At 40.5% G+C, this 24,118-nt stretch overlaps 1 protein-coding gene across 2 annotated transcripts in view; it reads right to left on the reverse strand.

The window, feature by feature from the left end:
- Positions 1-24,118, reverse strand: part of ADAMTS12 (ADAM metallopeptidase with thrombospondin type 1 motif 12) — a 312,101-nt gene that overhangs the window by 106,014 nt on the left and 181,969 nt on the right. For both annotated transcript variants that reach the window (XM_056112102.1, XM_056112101.1), the window contains exons 4-5: positions 11,218-11,414; positions 10,381-10,464 (exon numbers count right to left, since the gene is read on the reverse strand). In XM_056112102.1, the coding sequence (XP_055968077.1) occupies positions 10,381-10,464; positions 11,218-11,414 (281 nt within the window). The remainder of the gene's footprint in view (positions 1-10,380; positions 10,465-11,217; positions 11,415-24,118) is intronic.

Below are 24,118 nucleotides of genomic sequence, written 5' to 3' on the forward strand. Positions count from 1 at the left end.
ACACATATCAACAATTTTTGTAAAACTGGTGAGACCTGAAAAAGGTAGGTGGTTTGTATGAACATTCATTTATTGGGTATATTATTGTACTAAAGTTATGTAAGATGTTATCATTGGGGGAAGTTGTACAAAGGGTATATGAGATTTTTCTGTGTCATTTCTTGCAACTGCATATAACACTACAAAGATCTCAGATTAAATTTTTAATCTGAAAATATACCTAATCAGAATCAAGGTGGGGAAGTTGCATTATATCTTATACATCACTTTTCAGTATGCTTTTTCATGGATTACTCACCAATTATAAGTGAGATCCCACAGTTTTTAATCAAAGATAACCTGAAATTTTTCAAAAGGGTTCCAGTGGTTAGAAAGAACTATTCCACTCACATAGTCACTTACTATATATGACTCAAACAATATCCCTGTTTTACTAGCCACAAGTGCCAATATTTATTAACACCCAGGGACCACTCAGGGAGAAGCAGGTGGCGCACATCTCAGAATGGTCTCTTTTGACTAAGAAAGTCCTTGGTAGGGCCACAAAGCCCAAGACGGAATTCTGTTAAGGTCAGGAAGGCTATTTTTTTTGCAATATTATCTTTTTTGTTTTGTTTTTATTTTTTTCTCCTTAAGTTTTTATATTCTTTTTTTTCCTGCAGTATTATCTTTTTATACGTTGGTTAAACCCGATATTTTGAAGAACTTATCAGTCCATGCACGTCTGTTTAAGGAAGAAAGATTGTTTATCCACATCTCCACTCCTCTCCTCATTTCGAGTCTGTGTCAGCAAGGACATGTCGTCCTCATGCTTAAGAAAGCAGAGTTGTTGTTCAGATGCAGCAGCATAAACTCTGCCTTCAATTTTCCAGTCATTAAAAAGATCCCATTTCCCTGAAGGACTTTCATAATCATAGATCCAATTCCCGTCCTGAAATGATGAAGAACTCAGGCCAGAGAGGGAAGTACTCAATTTTATAGACTCTGGTACAAAATTTGTGGTTTCAGGTTATTAGCAATTTCTCTAAATGTGTTGCTTTAAATAACTGGAAAGATTTAGCAATTCACCAATGGATCATAATCACCTATTTCTACACTGAGACCTCACACTTCCACCTTTGGTGAGGGAAAGAAAAAATAAAAGACCCTCTAATTTTGAATTCTGGTACCTATGAAAGGAACTGCTGGGGGATAATTCTATATTGCTCTCCTATTTCTCATGTTTTCTCGTACAATCTGAACAAAGGCACTCACAGCACCTGTGTCTTTGCAAGGATATTGTAACAGAAAAAAATATATTGTCTCCAGGAAAGAGGGGAAATTTATTTGCTGTCCAGAATAATCAAGATAATGGCTCCTACCTGGCTAAACACGGTGTGTTTACTTACATGCTCCATTCAAGGATGGAGTTAGCATCTCTTTTTTAATATTATTTTTTAATAATCTAAACTATATAGAAAAATTAAGAACTGTGATTTACAAAGTTATTGATAGTTGCATTTTAGGCATGTAACTTTTTTTTTTGTTTAGATGGAATTTATTTTTATCCCCATGGCATCTTATATTTAGTGAAAAAATATGGAAGACTTACTCTGTAATTCGAAGCTAGAAAACAATGCTTATATCATGAATTTTTATATCATACTGACATATAATATTTCAACATCAATCCCACCACCAGTGTCAATTTCCCACTTCCAGTATTTCCTTATTCCCTCCCCACCCTAATCCCCACTCCATCCACACCTGTCAGCTTGACAGGCAATTACAAAGTGTCAGTGGTTGCAGCTTAGACCTCATGTTTTAATTGTTATTGAGTCTGTGTTTTGGATATATGGCAATAGCACTCATCTAAATCAGCAGTATGACTGAAGTTCTCATGCCTGCTCACCCATTACTTCCCATTCTCTTCTCCCTTCTTGATTTCTTTCCTTCTCTGTCCTTCTCCTTTCTAAACACCTGGATCAAGGGTGATCTAGGTATCCCCCCTTTAACTGCAATACATTTCCTCATAAGTATTCTGTATACCACAGATAAGTGAGATCATCCTGTGTTTGTCTTTCTTCTTCTGGGGTTTCCTTCTGTTAAAGCCCTTCAATGGTAGTAAAACAGTTGATGTCACAGCATCCACTTGAGCTGCCCCCATTGCCTTTGTGGGAGTCACAACAATAGGGACAGATACAAACTTGAAGCTTGTGTCACCTGATTTTCTTCTATGTAACAGAGTCCTTTATCTCTGCCTTAGGAGTGTCGAATCTACTACCAGCATTGCACTCATAAAATTGTGGCAGGGGAACATGTCCACCTACAAGAAGGACAGAATCTAAAACCCTTCACAGTTCCTGACAGAAATAAGAAGAAGGCCGGAGTGATAGTACAGTGAGTAGGGTATTTGCCTTGCACACTGCTGACCCAGATTCAATCCCCGGCATCCCATTTGGTCCCCCCAAGTACCACTAAGAGTAATTTCTGAGTGCAGAGCCAGGAATAAACCTCTACGCATCACTGGGTGTGACCCAAAAAGGAAAAAAAATGGAATAAGAAGGAAAAGGGGAAAGTAGTGAGGCAATACTGAGAACCATGTAGAGTTTGGAGCCGTGACATTCATGGGCTGGATCTGTATGGGTGCTGAAATTTTTCTGCAGCAGGGCAATGATCAAGGTGTAAAGGACAGGGCGAGGAAAAAGCAGAAAGATCACCAGAACTGAGTCTTCTTACACTCCAACATTCCTAAAGAACGATTCTGGAATAAGCTGGGGGATAGTCCTTGATAAATTTAAAAAAAAATAAAAGATTAGGGCCTAAAATCTACTCTCAAAATCTTGCTTGCTTTCATTAGTCCCCCTTGTAGACAAGATAAGCACACAATAAACTGGATTCTGATCATTTGAAGCTAGATAACTTGCCAATATGTACCAGTTTCTTTCTGTTGTGGTGGTAGTGGTGAGGATGTCAGAGATCAAAGCCAGGCCTCACACACACAAGGCACACACTCCATCACGGAGTCACCTTCCCACATGTGCAGAACCTTGATCTGCAGTACGTGACATTTAACACACGGTTAGTGCAGGTCTTCAGGGCAACTTTTCAACTAAATGTCATGACTCTTGCGATAGTTTTTAATTTAAAACAATAAACTTTCATGACCCTCAGCCTCATAATCTTCAATTCCCATGAGAAATTAAGTCCAAGAAGCATTCCATCATTTCATGGCTTGAATGCATTTAATCACAGGGGCCTTGGGAGGGAGAATTAGTTGTGCCTTAAGTTTGTGCAGACCTTCCTTGATAAAAAGCAAAGAACTTAGAGAAGCCAACTAACTCATAACAAAAATGAAGAAACTTGTGCTAAACATTTTTCATAAAGAATCCCCACAATTACTTGAGCTTGTCAAAACAAAGCCCATTCACACAAATTTTCTCCCATTTTCTTTCCAATGAAATAACAGATTTTCCTGTTTTGTTCCTTCATCAGTTTTTTTTCTCACTTCAATTTCTCAAGTGAGTACAAGTCATTTCCCATTTCTCCCTTTTTACTTTACTTGAAGATGTGAAATTATAGGAAGGCTGGTGATCTAGAGGAAATTAGCAACAGCTCAGAGAAACAGTTCCAAGTGGGACATAGGATATGATCTTACAATAATATGACTTTTGTTATGTCATTATCTCTTTCTAAACTCCCCTCCCCCTGCCTCAAGATCTCTCTACTGATTTCTTTCTGACACAATCTTGCAAGGACATAGCTTTTGTTATAAGTCATTCTCTCTCTCATAAGATTTTTCTCTATAGTGAAGAAAAAAAACCCTTGCATTGATTTCTTTGGGAATCCCTGGTGGTAGTTTTTGAATCAATGCATAAGCATTATGTTCTACCATTCAGGATGAACAGGCAGAGAAGAGGAAAGTAGGAATAAGTGTCATCTGGAAACTTCTCATGTTTAAGCATTAACTTATCTGATTATCACAGGAGAAACAGTTGATTGAAAAAGTAGGGTATCTACCATTTTTGGTTAACATTAGTTTCTTTATTAGGAAAAAGCAGCAACTCTACAGGCACACTGAGTGCCAGTGTGGGCAAAGGAAAGAAAATTACCAAGCTGAATTTCCCAAGTTAAACAGACTTTTAATTTCAAAGTTTCACAAAAGTAAAGCCAACACTAAGTCACTCAGTAGACCAAGAGGGTAAGTCTGTGAACACCTGCTACCCTCCTACCCATTGACACTCCTGCTGCTCTTGTTACCTCAGCCCCACCTAGACGGCATGGGGACCTGGGGCTCATCTGGCTTCATACCAGTGCTTCCAATCCAAGTTGTGTCCCTGCAGTGTTCATAAAAGAAGTCTCGGACTTCTTAAGTCCCTAATATCATCTTCTAATTTTGTAAGTATCAAGTGTAACATTTAGGGTTAGAGTGGAACCTAAATAATGATGATGAAAAGATTAACGAAAAGAATAAAAAGCATGCTATGCCCCATACAATTATGGAGAGGATTCTACAGACCAGTCACCATGGAACAGCTCACTGTCCCATGACCTAACAGGTTTGATTTGTAAGAAGCAACCCTAGGAGGTTGGCATGAGTCCTTGCATTTTTCTCACTAAATAGAAGCATAATCAACTCATGTACCTACCAAAAGTTCTGCAATTCCAATGGATGGATTCATATAAATCTTGTTTTCTCCATGATGTCAAACTAACCACAAATGGAGAAAGTGGAAGTGGAAGCATTTTATTCCATCCCTAAACTCAGGCCCAAAGGGGAATGGGGAGGCCATCAAAGGAAGTGCCTTAAAGTGAGAAGCAACAGAGGCGAAATCTGTGTCCAAGTCCTTCAAGAAGAAAGTGTCTGAAAAATAGAGTTAGAGTCATCATAGGAGATGGTGAGTTCCATTTAGAGCTAGATGAAGGCATGATGGGAATGAGAGCAAGTGGGCTCGTATCTAAAGCCGGTTTTCAACTTCTTGGCTGATGGTCTCTTATAATGCCTGCCAAGTCTTTCCAGTTCATAATTGTTTTCCTCTCTTTATACTGGTCCAAAATCTAAACAATGGTCTTTGAGAAAGACCAAGAGATGCTCCAAAGTATCATATCCATCTACCATAATACTTCTCAAAATGCAATGAAAAACAATAGTGGTTTTTACAGAGCAGTGAATGCCAAACAGAAACATCATTTTATGAATGTAGATTAGCTATAAAGCCTTCTGAATCCACCAAAGAAAATAAAGTCCAAAGTGGTGTGAGCTGTCAATTGTTAGTAGAAGACAAATGAGAGTAGTAGAACTTCAACTGTTGAAGAGACCTGGCTTCTGGAGCCCACCTCGGCAGCCCCACCGCACATCACTTTCCAGAGAGACCCAGAGATATCGCATTAATGCTTTTCTCTCCATTTTATCTGTTGGTTTGTTGGTTTAGATTCATCTAATGGGACCCTTAGGTTTCAATTTAAATCCCTTATTGTGGCCACAAGCCTGCCATGACATGGCTACTCTTCTTTGCCTACTGACTTCTATCACATCTTTCACTGTCCATTCTTTCTCTTATCTATTAGGTACCATCAGGACTAAATGGTGAGCAAAACCAGGGAGTCTTCCTTATGATAACAGAGAAAACTGCTTTAACCAAACAGACGTGACGCATGCTCTGGAGAAGCAATTCATGATGCTGTGTGAGCATCTAAAAGAATATTACAAGAACTCCTCCTAGTGAAGTAACTCATACTGAGATCAGAAAAATAAGATGTTAACAGTGATAACAAGTTGGAGGAGTTTAGGCTATAAAAATAAGACAAACAACAGAAAAAAATGATGAGTAGAAGAACACAGCTAAATCAAGAGAAATACATCCTCAACCAAGGGTAAGAGGCATGGTAAGAGATGAGAGGGAGAATCAAAAACCTATTGGGTGGCATTGCATAGCGAATAGAGAAGGGCTGTCAAAAGAGAGTAGACATGATTAGATTACCACGTTGAGATTATCCTGGCTTCAATGAGAACATGAAATTGAAAAACTCTCCTAGACTAGAAAATATATACAACTATTGTGGAGAAAATAATGTCTTCAATTAAAGTGATGGAAAGGGAGATGGTAAGACAAGTTTAACAGTACCTAATGATGGGCTGGTTATGAGCTTGGAAGAAGATGTATAATGGATAGTTTGCAAATCCCTGTTTCTACAACTTAAAAGATGTCCCCATCATACAGTGAGTTAATATTGTAACTAATTCAGTGTAAGTGGAGGTTGGCAGTTTTTTTCTGAGCTTTTTTCTCCTCCAGCAAACTCATTGCTTCCTTTTTTCTCAACCTCTCATTCTGTAATTCAATATCAATGCTATGTTCATAGTGCCGTGCCACCTTAACTACTAAACTTACTGCCATTCAGGTCTTTTTCAAGTTCAACCTCTAAAACCAGGCTGATGTACCCAAGTATCCTTTGCTGTCCCAGGTACTACAGCCACTCCTTCCTCTTTGTATTTATAAAAGACATTTGCAATTTTTTCTTTGTGTTTCTGGGCAGTAAACTCAGCATTATGAAATGGGTCTTTTATTCTTGTTTGTGTTCTCAGTGACTAGCATGACTTTGACTCAGGTCCATCTCAATTCACATTTGTAGAAAAAGAAAAATGAGGCCAGGAGCAATACCATCTGAGAGTTATCAACTGGATGGTGGCAGGATCAAACTCAAGATTCCTTACATAGAGAAGCAGCCGCCTCTCAGCACTTCTCTCTGTACTTTCCTGCCTATGTCGTCTACCTTCATGGTACAGAGTTGGGAAAAATGAGAATTGGGAATCACAGTTCTGCAGTGAGCTAGCAATTCTGTTGCCAACTTGTGAACCATGTGCTATTGGGGATCCTGTAAAAGTTTGACTGAGGAATATATCTGGCAAGTGCGAGGCAGGAAGTCATAAACTTTTTTTCTTTTTTGGAATGGGGCAAATCATTTGTGTCTCTTTGCACTTGCAAAATTCACTATTATGAGAGAGAGAGAATATCATCTCACTATGATGTGAGAGAAAAAGTGGTTGATGAATTCCACCAAAGGGCTCCCCTAGAAGCAGGAATTGGTGGCCCTGTTTCCTATGAACAATGAATTGTGAGGGTCAAAGGCTGGATTCATAGAAACCACGCTGTGAAGTGCCATCTGGAAACCCTCTCGGATTGCAGAAAACTTACCTCCTTTTTTTTAATGTATGAAAATCCTAAATGTTCATATAGTCTGTAGCTAAGTATGCATATATTCTTAGCTATTTTACAGAGCTAAATATTTTCCTCCAGGTTCTCCAAATATAATTTTTAAAAAGTTGAAAGTATTGTTCTCATATAAATATAGAGCAAGTGAGAATGTGTTAAACATGTAGTCAACTCATTAGTGAGCAGATGGGCAACATGGTAAGCTGCTTCAAAGACAGATGTACAAAGCTGATGTGACTAGAGTTGGTGAAAAAAAAAGCAAAAGCTAGAATAAGACTGATAAATTGGAGACAAAATTCATTCATGTTTTACCAATAAAATAAAGCCATAATCTTTGGAGTAACTTGTTACACTGTACACAAGTTACTTCTAACCAGACATCAACTATTTGAAGCTTCCCACAGATCTGCATCTTAGTACCTAACTTGACCATGTTTAGGCCGTAATAAAAAGAAAACTTGTGGGATATTCAAACCAATATTTGATATTCAAATATCAAGGATATTCAAAAAAGTCTTCCTGGTCCTTGTTTTCCCTGGTCTTGGATATTAGCCTCATACTATTTTCTTTGTAACCCACAAATGAATGCAGTCATTCTTTATCTGTCCCTCTCCTTCTGACTCATTTCAATCAGCATAATACTCTTCATGTTCATCCATTTACAGGCAAATCTCATGACTTCATTTTTCCTAACTGCATAGTATTCTATTGTGTAGAAGCACCAGGGTTTTTTTTTATTCATTCGTCTGTTCTTGGGCATTTGGGTTGTTTCCAGATTCTGGCTTCTGTGGATAGTGCTGGAATGAACATAGGAGTGCAGATGGTGTTTCTGCTGTGTGTTTTTGGGTCCCCAGGGTAAATTCCCAGAAGTGGTATTTCTGGATAATGATAACCTTTCAGTACCTGTACTGAAAAACCACAATGCCAAAAAGAAGAGATAGAGGAATGGAGGCAGGGTGAGGGGGAGGGAGGGAGGGAGGGAAGGAGGAAGGAAGGGAGAGTGAGGGGGTCACAGAGAGAGACTGGAGTTTGGAGAGAGAGGAATAGTACTATCATAGAGGCAGGCTGTGGGGTGGGGATGATGGGAGGAAAACTGGGGACATCGGAGCTGGGAAACGTACACTGGTGCAGGGATGGGTGTTGGAACACTGTATCCGAAACCTAATCATGAACATCTTTGTAAGGGTCTATCTCACAGCGATTCAATAATAAAAATTTATTTACAATAAAAGGAAAAAACACTAATTATAGGAACATCCACATATGGTATGTTAGGCCATCTAAGACATTAGAAGGATACATGGTTTTTATTTTCTGTTCTTTCTAAGTTTGGGAGAAGCTTTCTTAACTTAAGGTTTTTATAAAGGTAAATAATATATTTGTAGCTCCTGTGTGCTAAGAGACTAAGGGAAGAGGAGTGTTAAAGGAGAAAAGGAAGAACAAGAATTCATTCTCCAGACATCTTTGATTTAAATTCTGACTGTGAGAGTTTCTCCTGCCTGGAAGCAAAATATCCTGTTTGGGATCTTCTGACTGCTCTCCTGCTGATGAAGCTGAATGGGGCTGCTCTCCACAGGTCTTGGCTATTGGTGAAATGGCATAGATTGTAAGTGTATTTCACTGGATAGGTTAACTTGGACACAGATTTGGACTCTGTTGCTTCTCACTTTAAGGCACTTCCTTTGATGGCCTCCCCATTCCCCTTTGGGCCTGAGTTTAGGCCCAATAAAATGAAATGAAATAAAATGAATAAAATGAAATAAAATGCTTCCACTTCCACTTTCTCCATTTGTGGTTAGTTTGACATCATGGAGAAAACAAGATTTATATGAATCCATCCATTCCAACTGCAGAACTTTTGGTAGGTTACATGAGTTGATTATGCTTCTATTTCTTTAGTGAGAAAAATGCAAGGGCTCATGCCAACCTCCTAGGGTTGCTTCTTCTAAATCAAACCTGTTAGGCCATGGGACAGTGAGCTGTTCCATGGTGACTGGCCTGTAGAATCCTCTCCATAATTGTATGGGGCATAGCATGCTTTTTATTCTTTTCATTAATCTTTTCATCATCATTATTTAGGTTCCACTCTAACCCTAAATGTTACACTTGATACTTACAAAATTAGAAGATGATATTAGTTTCTTTATTAGGAAAAAGCAGCAACTCTACAGGCACACTGAGTGCCAGTGTGGGCAAAGGAAAGAAAATTACCAAGCTGAATTTCCCAAGTAAACAGACTTTTAATTTCAAAGTTTCACAAAAGTAAAGCCAACACTAAGTCACTCAGTAGACCAAGAGGGTAAGTCTGTGAACACCTGCTACCCTCCTACCCACTGACACTCCTGCTGCTCTTGTTACCTCAGCCCCACCTAGACGGCATGGGGACCTGGGGCTCATCTGGCTTCATACCAGTGTTTCCAATCCAAGTTGTGTCCTTGCAGTGTTCATAAAAGAAGTCTCTCATTTCTTAAGTCCCATTTATGTATTTGTATCTATCCCAGGCACTGTTAGGTTCTGAGGATGTAACTAAAAGGAAGAAACAGAGTCTCTCTCTAAGAAACTCACATTCTGATAAAGGCTGTCATAAATAAGAAAATGTTAAACAAAACGGGGAATAATAGTGATTGTCAAGTGGTAGCAATACAAGCAGTACAGTGCACTCTGAAGTGGAGAATAGCAAATGGGGCAGCTGTGAATGCGCTGGTCACTGAGGCTCTGAAGAAGCAGTGTCTACACTGAGACTGGGAGGCGTGAGTGAGGTGTTGAGCCTTGAGTAGAGCAGGGGAGGATGTCTGGTATCATGAACCTCAAGTGCACAAAGCCACACAGCTGAACACGGCCTTAAAGTTGAAAGTGAATTGTGTGTTCCAGAACCTACCCAAGGCTGCACACAAAGCAAGCACCTTACCTGCTGTACTAGCTCTCTGGCCTCTGGGACATTCTTACTGACTGTTGCTTGCTTGATTTGCATTTTACTCGATACAATAATGGCTAGCTGATTCCAGCTATGTATATTTTTGAATTTCATCTCTCATTTGAGATGATGATAGTTTTAAGTGAATAACACAGAAGTATTATTTTTCTTCTCAATGACACTTCTAAACATCTTTCTTGTAATCTCTAATTGATCAAAAATTCTAAAATATGGAGATAGGGTGGAGTGGTGGGGGCGGGGGGGAATATCACTCACCTCTTCTTCTTCAAGCAGAATGAGCCGAACTACAACTATGTGAACTGCATTGCCAATGCTTGGGTTATGAAACAATCCAGTGACCTATGATAAGAAATGAAAGATTATTAATATCACATAAAAACTGTAACACATTAAAGAGAAGGGTTAGACACAACTATGATGTACTTAAAATTATGAGATTATGATAGGTCAGGAACTGTTGGTGGAGTGAAAAGGGATAAAGTCATGATCTGATCCTCATTAGGATCCACCTTTCTGCCAGATTGAATGGTCATGTTTCATTGATGACTTCTCTTTGACATTTTCCCTGACCTAGAGTCTTCCTCTTTTTAATTGTCAGTTACTCAGGCAAGAATCCTCCCCATCTAGGTACACTAAAACTCTCTTTAGGAATGCAGAAAACATTGATCATGCAAATAGTATGTCTTATATTAAGAGTTTCAAATGCTTTATTCCAAGTTTAGCTTAGCTACCTTGAAAACATCAAGATCTCTGCCTCAATTTATGCATTCATACAGAAAATCAGTGATAAAATGTTTACTGAAAAGATTGAGTCACTTAATAAATTGAGTACCTTTAGAAACAATAAAGATCTTTTAAAAATTTATACTATACATATTTTTTAAGATTAAACATCTTATTTTTCTGGATTGCTACTCTTATTCCTTACTCACTCCACAGGGAATAGATTATCTACTGTGTACTGTGTATATATGTGTATATACAAACACACACATACACAGACAAACAAGGTCTCATTATTGCAGGGGGGGGCGCATTTCTAATGACAGTCATTCTTCAGTTCAGCTGCCCAACCCTAGCAGCTGGCCATACCATGTTCATGATGGTGAGGATATAGGACTCCACATTCTCACTCCCATGATATTCAACCATCTTCGTGTCAGCCACCACCAGAGTCTCCACCCATCTCTCTCTGCTTATGGAACGCCGGGAAAGGCTTCTGCTTTGCAAGTTATTTCTTTCCCATTTCTCCCGTTGTAACTCTTGCTTCTGGGAGGTGCCAAGACTATCTAAATATGAAACAGAAGATAATGGGTTAAGTTATATCGCTCCCCCAAACAAACAAGGTCTAAAGTTGTACAGCTGGAATTTGGTTTATGTTTACTAAAGTTTGAAGACAATGTTTTTATGTGCACGCCTAAGAAATGATCAGTTTCAATGAACATGATCAAGAAAATTGAAATCTGAATTTTGCAAGGAGATTGAAAACGGAACTTCTTTCAGGGCAGGAGAGCTAATACTGGGGTTAAGTTATTTCCATGTGGCTGACCCCATTTGATCACCAAGAACTGAAGATGTTCCACCCCCAACCAAGCACTACTAAGAGTGATTTTTGAGCACTGTTGCATGTGTGTCCAAATACCCCCATAAAAAGAAAGTAAAAAGAATTTCTTTGGAATAATGTTAGCTTTTAAAAAAGTCTAAAAAAATACCTTATCAAGAGCAGAAACTTTCTTTTATCTTGTCCTACTTTTCTGAATTATTCAGTGATTGCTGTGTGCAAGGAAGGGCACTAGGCTTTAAAATGCCAAATTTTGATCCCTATGAAGAATTAAGGTAAACACTGCTGTCTGCAGTTTATGAAACTGCAGAAAGTTATTCTCAAAGTGACAGGTTAAATAATCTCCTCAAAGTCACACAGTCCATAAAATTCTTCAAAGATCCAGGATCATGCCTTGAAATGATACATTTTTTAAATAAACACCATACTCTGTCCACAGAGAAAACATGCATAAAACAGGGGGCATGTGAGCCGGAAAAGCTAAATGAGTTTGGGGCTGGAGCAATAGCACAGAGGGTAGGGCATTTGCCTTGCATGTGGCTGACCAGGGTTCAATTCCCAGCATCCCATACAGTCCCCCAAGCACCGTGAGGAGTAATTCCTGAGTGCATGAGTCAGGAGTAACCCTTGTGCATCGCTGGGTGTGACCCAAAAAAGCAAAAAAAAAAAAAATGAAAAAGCTATGAGTGCAGTTCATGCCTTTTCACTTCAAGAAAGTACAAAAGGAGTTTAGAAAGATGCAGTGAAAGACAGTACAATTTTCAAGGAGGGAGTGGGATGAAAGGGTTTCATAATGAAAAATATTTAATAAATAAGGATTATAGTTTGGGAGGCAAAACCTAGGAAAGACTGTAGAATCAATCATTAAGAAATTTAAGAGGAATCAATCTCAAAATCCCAGAGTACACCAACGGAGGAACACCAACTTAGATCTTGAAAGAAGTCTGTTAAAAACCAAACCGTATAATATGATACTTTACACTCTGGGAAGTTTCACCCAAGAGGTGGGCAAGTCTAAAAGTTTCTGTGGGCAGGGGGTATGGTGCCACCAACAGGTCAATCTGTACCTGTGAAGTGAGTGCATCCACAGCCTGATGGTGCCCTCAGACTTCCAGATACCCCAGAACTGCTGCTGCTGTGCCTTTGGCCAGACCCTAAAAACTTGGGGCAAAGTTTACCAAGAAAGTAAACATCCAAAAGTTAAGTATGTGGGAGACACACCCACAAACCACCTCCGACTGAGCTATATAATTGGAGGCAAGGCCTCTCTGGTTCCTGATTGAACTGCTTAATGGCCATGATCCCAGAGACTCAGAGACAAATCTCAGAATCCAACGGCTTTTGGTAGAAATGCGTCTGGTCCCCACAATGAGTTTCTGGCACTGGACCACCCCAGGGGGAACGGGTGTTTTCCCTTCTCATGCACCCCCTTGGCGCTCAGTGGCCGCCATCTTTCAGAGGCCATTGGACAGTCAGGTTTGGGCCTGCAGTGATGAGACACATGGGACCTCACAGGATGGGGGTGGAGCTGGCCCTTTTCTCCCTTCCCCAGTGAGATCCCAAGTCACCACCCACAAACAGCCTCTCTGGCTCCTGATCAATGATCCCAGAGACTCAGGAAAATCTTGGAATCCGACAGGTTTAGGCAGAAATCCCTCCAGATTTAATTGTTAAAATTTTGGAATTCCAAAATCGTGCACTCACTACTGAAGCCACATGACATCATATGTTATTCATAATCATCAATAGAAAACAAATTGTCTACTGTTGCCTTTTCGGCAGATCTGAGTGTTGGGGTAAAATCCCAAATAATAATGGTGGGTCTGGTGTCAAAATATTGAATGTGATCAAAGTAGGGATAAATTAATGTGGAGATCGTCTGCCCCACAGGTAGGGGAGGGTTTGGGATAGGGGGTATGGAGTTTTTGATGGTGGAAAATGGGCACTGGTGAAAGAATGGGTGTTTCATTGTAGACCGAGACTTAAACCTGAAAGCTTTGTAAGTGCTCTCACGGTGATTCATTCAATAAATAAAATTATTAAAAGGTAAAGGTAAAGGCCCTCCCGTTGTTCGTCAATTTGCTCGAGTGGGCCCAGTAACGTCTCCATTGGAGACTTTGTTGTTACTGTGTTTGGCATATCGAACACGTCACGGGGAGCTTGCCAGGCTCTGCCGTGCGGGCGAGATACTCTCGGTAGCTTGCCGGGCTCTCCGAGAGGGGTGGAGGAATCGAACTCAGGTCAGCCATGTTGGCTGTGTGCAAGGCAAACGCCCTAAAAAAGGAAAAAAAAAATAAAGGTTTCTGTGGGCTCAGAAACACTTGAAGTAGTTGATGAAAGGTGAAATTACAGGAGGTGAAGCTAGGAGACCTGGGCTGATGAAGGAACACAGACTCAGTCTTCTATGTTTATCGGGATAGCCTCACCATTTTTACCTTTCAGATAGGCACCCTGGACCTCTGGCAGGGCAGACACAGAAGAAAAGTAGCAAACCTCCTGTCCATCTTTATTGTCTCTGGTGATGGCCACCCAGTCTCTGCATGAATACTTTGCATGCTAAGGGCAATCCCTGATACATGAGTGGTTTTTTTTTTCTTCCATCAGACAGTTGTGCAGTGAAGTGAAGTGATGATCTTCTTCCTTTTCAATTCCACTGTTTAGCCTCATCCTAGTCTTTGAAGCAATCTAGAGTAAGGCTCTGCCTTAGATACGAAATTGGGATAACGAAAAGCTTATCATCTCCCTGCAGATATCTTTGGTAGAGTTGAGTACACTGATTAGACTTTAGGGAAAAAATTGAGGATTATAAATAAGAGGTTTTTTGTTTTTGTTTTTGGATCACACCCAGCAATGCTCAGGGGTTCCTCTTGGCACTGCCCTCAAGAATTACTCCTAGAGGTTCTTGGGGGATCACATGGGTTGCTGGGGATCAAATCAAGGTCAGCTACATGCAAAGCAAGCACTTACACTTGGTGCAATCTTCCTAGCCCCATAAATAAGGGATTTTAAAAATAAACATCATTCATAAAGATTGATGCAACTTCCCCCCCTTTTTCACCTACATATGTCCTTTGCAAAGTCATTTTTTAATTTATTTATTGAATCGCTGTGGGAAAAGTTACAAAGCTTTCAGGTTTAGGTCTCGGTCATGCAAATATCAATCACATTTCCCTTTACCGATACTTATTTTTCACCACGAAGAACCCCAATAAACCCCCATCCCCCCCATGCCTGTGGGGTAGATGAATTCTAGTTAACACTCTATCTACTTTGAATAGCTTCATTGTTTCGATAAAAGTTGCACCATTATAAAAGTTGCACCATTATTATTTAGACTTTACCCCCCGCCCCCAATCAGCCATGCTGAAAAAGCATTGTGAAATGATTTGCTTTCTACAGCTGGGTTCAAGAATTAAATGATGTCGCGGGGCCGCAATAGCACGATAGCGGCCGCGCAGTTTTGGATTTCTGCTATTTTATTTATTAACCCTGCAAGTATTTCTACTGAGAGTCAGATAATTAAGAGATTGGTTTCTGTGCTTCTGGGGCTGTGGCTGTGCCGGAGAGCCGCTCGTGGGGGGCAACTGGTGACCTCGGTAGGGCATGAAGGACGGGCCGGAACGCTCCCCCCTCCCCCGTCCCATGAGGTATCAGTCGCACCCCCACCCCCAGCTCAGACCTACTCTCCACTAGGCTCCCATGCGGCCGCCATCTTTCTTTCCAGAGAGGAGAGGGCAGAAGGGAGCAACACCCTTTCCCCTCCGGGCAGGCAAGATGGCGCGGATTAATGCATAGTCCATTCGCTTTTCTGCAAAGTCATTTTTAACTGTATTATCTTCCACTATGAGTTGTTGTTATGCTGAGATTCAAACTTAGGTTCTCACACATGATAAGCATGTGCCGTGGCACTGAGTCACATGCCCAGGCCCAAGATTGTGGAACTTCTTGATGGAAAATTCCAGAAAGGTTTATCAATTGGGGACACGATAAACTCTTCATCTGTCGTGGAAGAATTTTCTGCTTTCCTCCTCCATTAACTTGGCACAGACAAGTATGTTTTTCCTAAAACAAAACTCTACAGAGATTTTATTGATGAATTCTAACTCTTTCCATCCCTACTTTCTCACATCCATGTTCAAAGATCATGGGAATGTTGCTTTCTTTGTTTGCTTGCTTGTTTGAGATCACACACAGAAATGCTCAGGGCTTATTTCTGTCTCCGCAATCACGGATTATTCCTGGTACAGTTTGGGGAACTTGATGGGGTGCCAGGAATTAAAGCAGGGTTGGCATTATGCAAGGTAAGCACTCTACTAGCTGCACTATCTCTCCAGTCATAGGGACATTTGCAAATTGTCCCTGCTTCTAATTCCCTCTATGCAAACCAAGGAGCAAATTGCACTTGAATCCATGTGGGACCGGTGTGAGAAAATGGGATGGAAAAAAAGGGATTGCTAGCAAACCCAGGAAGAACATGCAGAGCCGTCCACATTGTAAGAATGCCCAGTGCTGTCCTTGAGTTTATGTGTACGGGTGAGCATCAGACACATTCCTCCTGGATTTGAGATCCAGATTCCCCTAAGAGAATCCTCTCAAGTCAGTCTCCTACAGGCCATGCTGTAGCTTCCAGACAAGAGAGACAAGTACCCCAACTCCCACCCTCCAACTTCTTGTGGGAGGATCTTGAAACACAACAAATCAGCAACCACATGGTCACTAACAGTCACCCCTGAGAGACAACAAGGTCCCTAATAAACACTCTGTGGGATACTCTGATCATTTATTATTTCATTTTGATAAATGTATTGATAAGCTACTATTTACATCTCAGTTAAAATATATAGTTTATATAGAAACAATACAGAGTGAAAACAACATTTTCTAGATCATAAGTACTTTTCTTGATAGTAATAGGTAGTACATTTCCTGAATAAACAATCCCTTGAACTTTGGAAGAATATAAATTACACAAAAATTGGGCAAAAAAGCATGAAAACTCCTAAATTCCACATATCAGATACAGTTATTATTGATGAAATACTCATATGAAGAATGCAGGATAACTAAAGTTCTATTTAATATGCATTTTTCAATTTTGTTCTAAAAACCTATGGACTTGGGAGCAGATGAGGGAAGTAGCTTGGGGGTCAAAGACATGCTTTGTATGCTTCCACTTCTAACCTTGGCATCAAAAGAAAGGAAACAAATCCCAATGAATAGCTAAAGCAATCCTTGGGAAAAAGAAGATGGTAAGAACCACCTTCCCCAACGTCTAACTGTACTACAAAGCAGTAGTAATTAAAACAGCATGACATTGGAATAAAGACAGACTTTCAGACAAATGGAATAGAGTAGATTTGGACATTCTGGCACAGATCTTCAAATATATGATCCCCTAATCTTTGATAATGGGGCAAGAAATATTAAGGGGAGCAAGGAAAGCTTCTTTAACCAAATGGCGCTGGGAAAACTGGACAGGTATATGTAAAAGAAAAATGAACTCTGACCTCTACTTAATGCCATGCGCAAAAGTAAGATCAAATCTGAGTCCATAAGGTACATGAAAGAAAACATTGGCAAAACCGTTCATGACAGTGAAGCTCAAGGAATTTTCAAATATGAAACACCGCTGACCAATCAAATGGAAGCAAAGATTAACAAGTGGGGCTACATTAAGCTAAGAAGCTTCTGCACCTCAAAAGAAACAGTGACCAAGATACACAGACAGTCCATGGAACTGGAAAAACTATTCAGTCAATACCCATCTGATAAAGGGTCAATATAAAAGATATACAAGGCCCTGGTAGAACTTTACAAGAAAAAACATCCAACCCAACCCAAATATAGGGAGAAGAAATGAACAGAAACTTCCTCAAAGAAGAAATTCAAATGGTCAAAAGGTACCTTAAAAATACCTCTATTACTGATCATCAGGGAGATGCAAGTTAAAACAACAATGAGATATCATCTCACATCATAGAAACTGGCATACATCCAAATGATCAGTAACAAACAGTGCTGGTGTGAATTCGGGGAAAAAAAGTACACTCATTCTTTGTTGGTAGAAATGCCAACTAGTCCAGCCTTTTTGGAAAACAATACAGATATTTTTCAAAAAACTAGAAATCAAACTCCCATTTGACCCAGCATTAAACACTTCTGGGAACAAACCCTGGAGGTCCAAAAACACACAGCAGAAATATCATCTGCACTCTATGTTCATTGCAGCAATATTCACAATAGTCAGAATCGCCAAACAATCTGAGTGCCTGAGAACAGACAAACGGTTAAAGAAACTATGGTATATCTACACAATGGAATACTACACAGCTGTTAGAAAAAAATGTGATCATTAAATTTGCCTATAAATGGATAGACTTGGAGAGTATTATACTGAGTGAAATGAGTCAAAAGGAGAGAGACAGACATAGAATGCATTTATTTGTGGGATATATGTAAAAAAAACAGTAACAAACTAATATCCAAGGCCAGGGAAAACAGGTCAGAAGGACTGGTAAATGGTTGGGAATTACCACGAGGGTATGGAGGATGGAGGGTATTTAAGATAGAGGAAGGTCAATTATGGCAATCCTAGTTGGAAATGATCACTCTAGACAAGAACTGAGTGTTGAAAGTAGGCAAAGGGATATACATGATAACCTTTCAGCATCTGCATTGTACACCATAATGCCTAAAATATGAGAGAGCAAGAAAAAGAAAGAGAGAAGAGAGGTGCTGGCCATAGAGGCAGGCAGGGGTGGAGAGTGGCTTGAAGGGGTGGGAGGGGGAACTGGGAACACCGGTGCTGGGAAATTACACTGGTGGAGGAATGGGTGTTGGAACATTGTATGACTGAGGTGCAATCATGAACAGCTTTGCAATGCTCTATCTTACAGTGATTCAATAAAAAAATTTTAAAAATCTTAAGAAATGAAAGCAAGGAAAAAATCTCTATAGATTTTGAAATAAACATACAGGTTTTCCCCACTTAAATAAACAATAAATAAAATGAGATTCACTGAGGATACAAAATCTACCCAACTAAACAGCAGTGGAACATCTTCAGCGAGTCGGCCAAAGTTTCATTCAGACTGGTGGGATGGGGATAAGAGGCCTGTGGGCATCACTGTCTGGCAGTATAGGGTGTGGAAATACCAGCTGAAGAACTTTTCCAGGAGAAAAGTTGGAACTGAATGCAGTTGGCTCCAGAGTTCTACAGTCTCAGCAATGCTTGAAGGCAATTTGTCCTGAAGAAACCCATGCGAACTTCTGATAGTGCAAACTTTCTGAAGACCGTGTCCTGCTTATCTTTACAACTCAGATAAAGGGTTTTTTGGAGATGTCTGAGAACCCAAGTTGGTAGCTTGAGAGATGACATCAGGAAGAAAGTAGCACATCTGAAGACTGATAGGATCTGGAAAGTCTCTGCCTCTGGCCCACAAGTGACAACTGCTCACTCACCATCCCTGGGGGCTCGGCCTGAACATCCTTCTCATGGAGCATTTGTTAGCCCCTGACCTTGAAGGAGCGTTCTCGCCCCCTCACTTCCTAACCCCTTCCTGCAGAAAGAAAACCTGGAATTACTTCCAAAATCTATTTGACTCATGAGAGCCTTTATTCAAACAAAGATTATGCAAAAAGCAAGGGAAAGAAATTATTCCAAAGCTGCTATGTTCCTTGAAATATGGAAGCTGCCCCCAAGGGAGACTTCATGGGGACAGGGCACAGCTTTCAGATGCTCAATTCAGCATCTCTTAGGGTCCTATTTTTTGCTCTAGCAGAGATGAGAGTCCCTTCTTGGCAGAACACTCTGACCTTTCCGGCATGAGCTGAACCTCTGTGCTGATGTTCATCTCTCTGAGCAACAGGGGCCCTGCAGCCAGAGCCATCCATCTCTTCAGGTCAGCTCTGGGCAAGCTTAAATACCTCCACCGGGGAACCCAATTTTATGTGAGAAAAAATTAGAAGTAACTCATTCACTAGGAACCAAAACTATTTGTGCTTATGTAACAGACTATCCATTTCTGAAAACTGGCCACTGGAAAAGTGGAAACAGCTGTCTTTAAGAATAAACAAGTGAAGCAAAACGGATCTAAGTGTCACTGAGTAGTAGATGTCAAAAGCACTGATTAGGTTGCATGAACAAAAAAGTATGAAAAAAACTGAAAACGCCTCTCATCTCCAAAGGAAGACTGATCCTGTGTGAACTGCTCTTCCTGCATGCAGAGTAAGTCAAAGAGGAGGGAGGACATATGGGCTACTTTGTACATGTGAACCTTCCCCCAAAATAATGACACAAATAGAGTAAAAGGAATGCTTTCAGATCCAGAAAGCCAATGACCAGACTGAGAATTTGTAAAATAAGTCAATCCTTTATGAGTTTGCTATTTCATTTATCGTGGATATTCCTGACAACAAGCAATTCCACTGGTGAGAGATCTGACGTCACACCATTTCCATTCTCCTCCTAGCACCACTGAGAGATGGTAGAGGTTAAGGTGCTTGCTTTGCTTGCAACCAACCTGAGTTTGATCTTTGGCACCACATTCAGCCCAAGAGTGACACTTGAGCACAGAGCCAGGAAAAACACCTGAGTACTGCTGGATGTGCCCCAACATATCCTCCATCCCTGAAAAAATAGATGTATGTATGTATGTATGTATGTAAGTCTTATAGTGAAAACCAGTTGGAAAGGCAGCAACTGAGCAAAAGAAAGGTCAAACTAAAAACAAATTTATAAAAATTGAAATAGCTAAATGGATAATTAGTCTCATCGTGTTTTAGCATGGATGGAATTGCAGTCACACACTTCTCTTGGGGGGATGCCCAAGCATGGTCAGGAGGCCTGGTGAGGGTCTCTCCTGGTGATTCTCAGGGATCAATGTCAAACCCAAGAATGTGATGCTTTTTGGGCCTTGCAGAGTTGGAGATTACCTGGGTCATCTCAGCAGTGTATAGTGCACCACGTGGTGCCAGGTCAAACGAGGGTCAGTTCTGTGCCAGACCTGAATCCTATCCCCTGTACTAACTCCCTGGCCCCTGGTGACACACTTTTTTGGTGGAGGCGAGAGAAATCACTCAGGAATTATCATTCTTCACCCAAGACACCATGAAAGACTTAGTAAAGTCTCTGTCCCTGATGTTGAGCTCTCAATTGATGAACATGTTAAAAAAAATCTAGTCCTGCAGAGTGACACTTTTACATATGGTCCAGAATTTCCATCAGCCTTCAAAGGACTATCTGACAGAATACAAACTTTGTGTATGTGAGGCCTTGGGATGGTTCCCTGCATCCCAAAGCCCCTGAGCATTACTGGGAGTGGCCCGATGGTCTCAGAACACTGAAGGCTAAAGTCCCCACAATTGACATATAATCTGAATAATTAATACAATTAAAAATTTTTATTAAAGCACCATGATTTACAAAGTTATTCATAGTTGAGTTTTAGACATACCACGTTCTAGCACTGGGCTCCCCCCCCCCCCCCACCAATGTCAACTTCCCTCCAGCAGTGTTCTCAGGTTCCCTATCCTAACACACCCCATCTCCTCAGAGCTGCCCCCTGCCAGCCTGTCATCTTCGCAGACACCTTTTTAAGTTCGGTTGTCAAAGTTTGGGTCTCATGATTTCAGTGCTGTTGACCCTCTGGTTTGGATATTTAGCTCTATCATTCCTTTCATTTTCATTTCATTTCATCATCCTGTTATTCGTCGATTGCCTCGAGCAGGCCCCAGTAACGTCTCTTTCATCCTAGCCCTGAGATTATATTCAAGGCTATTTAGGAGAATGAGACCCATCATTGTTACTGGTATTTGGCATATTTGGTACGCCACGGGGAGTTTGCCAGACTCTGCCCTGTGGGCAGGCTACATTCGATAGCCTGCAAGTTTGTCCAAAGTAGGAATAAGACAATAAGATGTCATAAAAAAAAAGTTCTGAAAAGATGTCATTCCTTAACACCACCAAAGGACCTGAATCCCCTTGACCCCTGCCACCCCACCCCCTCCACACAGACCTTTTGCTTCTGATCTATTTCTTCTTACCCCACCATTTGACTTCTATCTTTCTCCCTAGACTCTGGGGTCAAGAAATTAATACAATTTTTTAGATTACATTTTGGTTTTGATTTTGGGTCACACCCAGTGATTCTCAGGGGTTACTCATGGCTTCATACTCAGGGGTGACTCCTGATGAACCAACCATCTGTAGTGCTAAGGATCTAACGGGGTTTGGACACATGCAAAGCCAATACCTGTACTATCTCTCTGCCTCCCATATTCAAATTACTATATCTAATAATTTTTTTAATTTTTGGGTCACACCCAGTGATGTTACCCCTGGCTCATGCACTCAGGAATTACTCCTGGTGGTGCTCGGGGGACCATATGGGATGCTGGGAATCAAACCCAGGTTGGCTGCATGCAAGGCAAACTCCCTACCAGCTGTGCTATTGCTCCAGCCCCCTAATAATTTTTAATATAACTATAATTGTGCTTCTTCAAATGGGGAATTTTAGTACACTGTTCCCTAAGCTTTCCTGACCTTTAACTCTGCTTTCAACATTCCCATAACGACCTAGCACTCCAAGCCACATCCTTTGGGAAAATAAGTCTGTTAAGAACACTGGCTCTGGAAGGAAGTTATAATAAATGGTTGCAGAGACTCTTCAGATTATGAGTTCACATTCCACAATGAGCAGTGCAGAAATGAAGAGAAAAAGTCTTATCTAAAAGCTATGGATGAAACAGATAATCGGGGTATATATAGCTGATACTTTTCTCTTAGGAATCCACCTGATATTCATGAAGATTCGCATCTTAATGGACTATAAAATCCTATTGTTTAAGTAGATCCATTGAGAGGGTCTAGGAGGATATTTCTTGGAAACTAGAGCTTTCCTATCTGTGGGGAGATGAGTGATGGACCACCCTGATCATCTCCCAATTACCAAGGCTAGTCTTGAGCATACTCATGTTTGTTTGTTTGTTTTGGTAAACAAGGAAAGGCCTACCCTGAAATTTCATATTTACCTCCTAATACATTTTGCAGAAGGTAAAGATTGTGAAGATTCTGAGTTTTCTAAATACAGTATGAGTTTTAAAATATGCTGCAAATTGCTTAATATATTTTCTTAAGGCTAACAAGGATCTGATGAAAGAGGAAAACAAAGAAACCAGTGCTTTCCAAAGAGATATATTCTACTCTAAGGTGGTGGGCAGCATAAGGAGGGAACTTTTCTAAAGTCCTTTCTCCATCAGCAAGGTTTCTTTTGGTTTAGTTGTGATAAGTCCCTAAAATCAGCGTATCAAGCACTGACCATGGTCAAAGCAATTTGTACTGCCTTGTAATGAATTGACATATGTTACAATACCAGTTACTAACAATATTTATTCTTCTCCCTTATTTTTTCACCATGTACATGGCTTTCTAAAACAAAAACAAAATTCTCCAACTTTCTTTGCAACCAAATTCTCACAAAGGACAATAGGGGAATGACATAGTACACGAGGGTGATCCTTCTTTTTCCTCTATCTTTGCTAGCCCAAATGTAGCTAAAACAGTGAGAGCCAAATGTCAAAGAAGATAAACAATGAGATAAAACACAAACAGAGAATCTTAGATTCCAACAAACATGGAGCATGTTCTGTAAATTGAGAAACATCAGCGTTGAAGCCAGAGAGACAGTACAACAGGTAGGGTGTTGACCTTGCATTTGGGTTGGATTCCCCACACCCCATATGGTCCCCCAAGCCCTGCCAGGAGTGATCCCTGAGTACAGAGTAGGAAGTAAACCCTGAGCACTGCTGGATGTGGCAAAAAAAAAAAAAAAAACAAGAAAAGACAAGACAAGAAAAGAAAAGATCATTTTTGAACATTTTTATCTTCCATTTTCATTTATGTGAGAAGAAAATAAACTTGCTTTTCTTTATCTCTTTTTTCAAAAACTATTTTTTAATTGAATCACAGTGAGATAAACAATTACAAAGTTGTTCATGATTTTGCTTCAGTCATATGCTGTTCCAACATCTGTCCCTTCACCAGTATACATTTCCCACCACTGATGTCCCCTGTTTCACTCCCACCCCTCTCCACCCACCCACCCACCCGCCTCTATGGTAGGCATTTTCCTTTTCTTCCTTTCCTTTCCTTTTCTACCCCCCTCCCTCCTTCCCTCCTTCCCAATAATGCTCAGGGGCTATGCAGTACGGTGGATCTATCCCAAGGCCTCACATACACAAAGCTTGTATGTGAGGGGTGGAACCTGTGGTCCCGGTACCAAATAGAATGAGCAGCACCATATTCTTGGACTCTCACACTCAACCATAGATCCAGCTGAATCACTAATAAATTCAAGATTACAAGAATCACTAGCACTGGTCTTCAGGCTTCCTGAGCTCTGCTTGGATGGTATCACCCCTCTGCCCTCACCC

Source organism: Sorex fumeus, unplaced genomic scaffold (genome assembly GCF_029834395.1).
Source record: "Sorex fumeus unplaced genomic scaffold, SorFum_2.1 ptg000015l, whole genome shotgun sequence".
Taxonomy (NCBI): Eukaryota; Metazoa; Chordata; class Mammalia; order Eulipotyphla; family Soricidae; genus Sorex; species Sorex fumeus.